Consider the following 3,014-nt stretch of genomic DNA (forward strand, 5'->3'; position numbering starts at 1 on the left):
CGGATACTATTATTTACACACCATGTTTTGTGTTCACGACATTATTGGTAGTGAATAATGAATGATTATCCACTTGAAGGCAGGAATCCTGTAATTCGTTAAACTTTATATTTTTCTTGATTTATTTAAATAAATATGTTTGTTGCAACATATTGCTATTTACTTTGATATCTATTTTAATATATGTAATATTGGTGTGGCCTTGATTCGATCAGTAGACCAAACGGATGGCTGGTATTCGTGGACTGTATATGGAAACTAAAAACGTTCTTTTTCTATGATAATAACAAACTAAAAAATGACCTCACTTTGGTCAATAAAAGGAAACTCAACAAAACTTCTAAACTCGACTGACTCGGAAGGAAACTCGAAACTGAACCAATGAAAGAAAGCCAGCTGTAAGCGTACTGATAACGCACTGGAATCGAATTGAATACGGAACTAGATAGAACCCGAACTGAAAATGCACTGGAAGCGAAGTGAACTGGAAATCAACTCGAATGGAAAGACCACATGTTGGAAGTCATAGGTCAAAGTTTTGGAAGGAAAGAGACAGGTAGTCTGGATTAGAAAGGAACAAATCGGTTGACATATTGTAACCCCGAGATGGCGACTATATTATTATTATCGACGCATGTAATAGTCAGTGGCGTCACCATTTCTTCCCCGGGCGAAAAAGGGTACCTTTTTAATACTAGAAAATATAAATGGAAATATCAAAACCATTAGTCAAACTATGCAAGGAATAAAACACATGAGAGATGGTGAAGAAATAACATGTTGATTCTTAATTGAATCTAGGAAGTAAGTTAAGTTTTGATGGAATATCTAATGCTTCTATGTTCACCCCTTATAATCAATATTAAGGATAAGTAATCTTGACAGGAAAGCAGTAACCTTGATATGTCGAATAGGAATTAAAATTTCATTGACCTTGTTTCGTGGATTTGTTGATAATGGTGGTAGTTTATTTTGAGTAACCAGCATGATTTAAAACAACCAGTTCGTATTTGGAATGTGTCCAATATGGGGCCATATTCATTTGCAAATTAAAGGCGTTTTTACAATAACTGCAATATTATGATGATTCATAGCGTTCGATCTTCTTGAATGTACAGATTTTTGAATATTATCAAAAGTTGTGAGAACAACTGAGCAAATAACATTCTGCTCTTGAGTGTGATTGAGTTGTCATGCGATTCCTCTGAATAGAAGCAAGTTACTGATAAAGTTACCACATATGATGGTAAAAGGTAAAAGGAAGGAATTAATTGAAAGGTAACAAATGAAAGCATTAGACTATTTTTTTTTTTTTTATATCGTTTGCAAATATGAAAAAACATATTTCTTCACCATAAATTACTGTGTAGGTAGGGGGCAGAGCTTTACTACAGGGCGTTTCAATAACGTAACCCTGGTTCTTATTAAAGCTGTCCGCACCTCTCCGTCTTTTCCAGGAAAAACGTCTTCAATAACCCCCATGGACCATTGAAGAGGAGGCAAATTTTCATTTTTGATTAGAACTAACATACCCTTTTTAGCCGGAAGAGAAGGGGTGTTCCAGCTTTGACGTGATTATAAATCACTTAAATATTCAGAATGCCATCTCTTCCAGAAAGATTGTATTATTTTATCAATTAATTGTTTCCGCGTCGGTAAATCTATTTGTAATATATTTTTTGATGGAAGGATGTTTAAGGGAGTTAAAGTGAGGAAATGAGCTGGCGTAAGAGGTTGGGGATCACTTGGATCGGAACTCATCCAACATAATGGTCGAGAATTGAAAAGCGCCTCAATTTGGATTAACACGGTATTTAATTCCTCGTAAGTAAGAATTTGTTCACCTATTACTCGATATAAATGCGCTTTTATAGATTTTATGTTGGACTCCCACAAACCCCCGAAGTGGGGTGCGGCTGGCGGATTGAAAGACCAATTGATATTATGCTTGTGAAGTTTGGAGTTTAATGATGCACTAAATGATTTTGAGTTAATAAGTTGAAATATATCTTTCAGTTCTGATTTGGCACCAACGAAATTTGTTCCGCGATCTGAATACAGACAAGAGACTGAACCTCTTCGTGAAATAAAGCGCTTAAAACAATTTAAAAACGTCGAAGTGGTTAAATCGGAGGCAAGCTCAATATGTATTGCCTTTGTGGAAAAACAAATAAATAAACAAATATATGCTTTTGAACTTTTTACGCCCCTAAATTTTCCCATGGTTACGCGAAAGGGACCAGCATAGTCAGTACCAGTGTGCTGAAAAGGTTTTGCCTCCATAACACGAGGAGAAGGTAAATCAGCCATAATAGGAGTAAAGGATTTAGGATTACTCCTAAAGCACTTATTGCATTTATGAATACGTTGGCGTACAATACTGCGAATGGATAAAATCCAGTATCTTTGACGAAGAATGGAAGTGAGTAAATGTGGACCAGCATGTAAATGTTTCTCATGATAATAATCAATTATTAAATTTATCACGTGATCCTTTTTGGGTAAAAGCAAGGGAAATTTATGATCAAAATTCAGGTTAGCATGTGTTAAACGTCCACCAACTCTTAAGAACCCATCATGTAAAAATTGTCGCAAAGTCCGATACCTTTTAGGAAACTTGTTCATTTTCAAACAATCAATTTCTTCGAAAAAATAGATTTGTTGGATAAGTTTGATTATATTTAATTCGGCTTTGTTGAAATCTGAAAAATATATTTCACTTCTAGATGGAATAATTTTGCAGAAACGTAAAATAAATACAAATATTCTGCATAGTCTGGCCCATGAAGATATAGTGGAAGTAAATTCGTATAGATCATTTTTACAGGAGTTTGCCACTAAGCAAGATGAAACTTTTTCTTCTGGAACATTTTGCATGGAATCTAACGTAGAACGTATGGGCTTCTTTGAGAATAAAGCCATGAGGGACCTGTGTACCAATTACTATTATTAAGCAATGTATTTGGTAATGAACCACGAGAAACACAATCGGCAATATTTGCCTCGGAAGAAAT

General features: G+C 34.9%; 1 protein-coding gene across 1 annotated transcript; it reads right to left on the bottom strand.

The window, feature by feature from the left end:
- Positions 1-1,575: 1,575 nt before the first annotated feature.
- On the bottom strand, positions 1,576-2,625 carry LOC113375807. Its single transcript, XM_026615754.1, has one exon. The coding sequence runs from the start codon at positions 2,623-2,625 to the stop codon at positions 1,576-1,578; it is 1,050 nt and encodes a 349-aa protein (XP_026471539.1).
- Positions 2,626-3,014: the final 389 nt, after the last annotated feature.

This window comes from Ctenocephalides felis, unplaced genomic scaffold, assembly GCF_003426905.1.
Source record: "Ctenocephalides felis isolate EL2017-DRISC unplaced genomic scaffold, ASM342690v1 CF-g0.4_SCAFFOLD_01886, whole genome shotgun sequence".
NCBI lineage: Eukaryota > Metazoa > Arthropoda > Insecta > Siphonaptera > Pulicidae > Ctenocephalides > Ctenocephalides felis.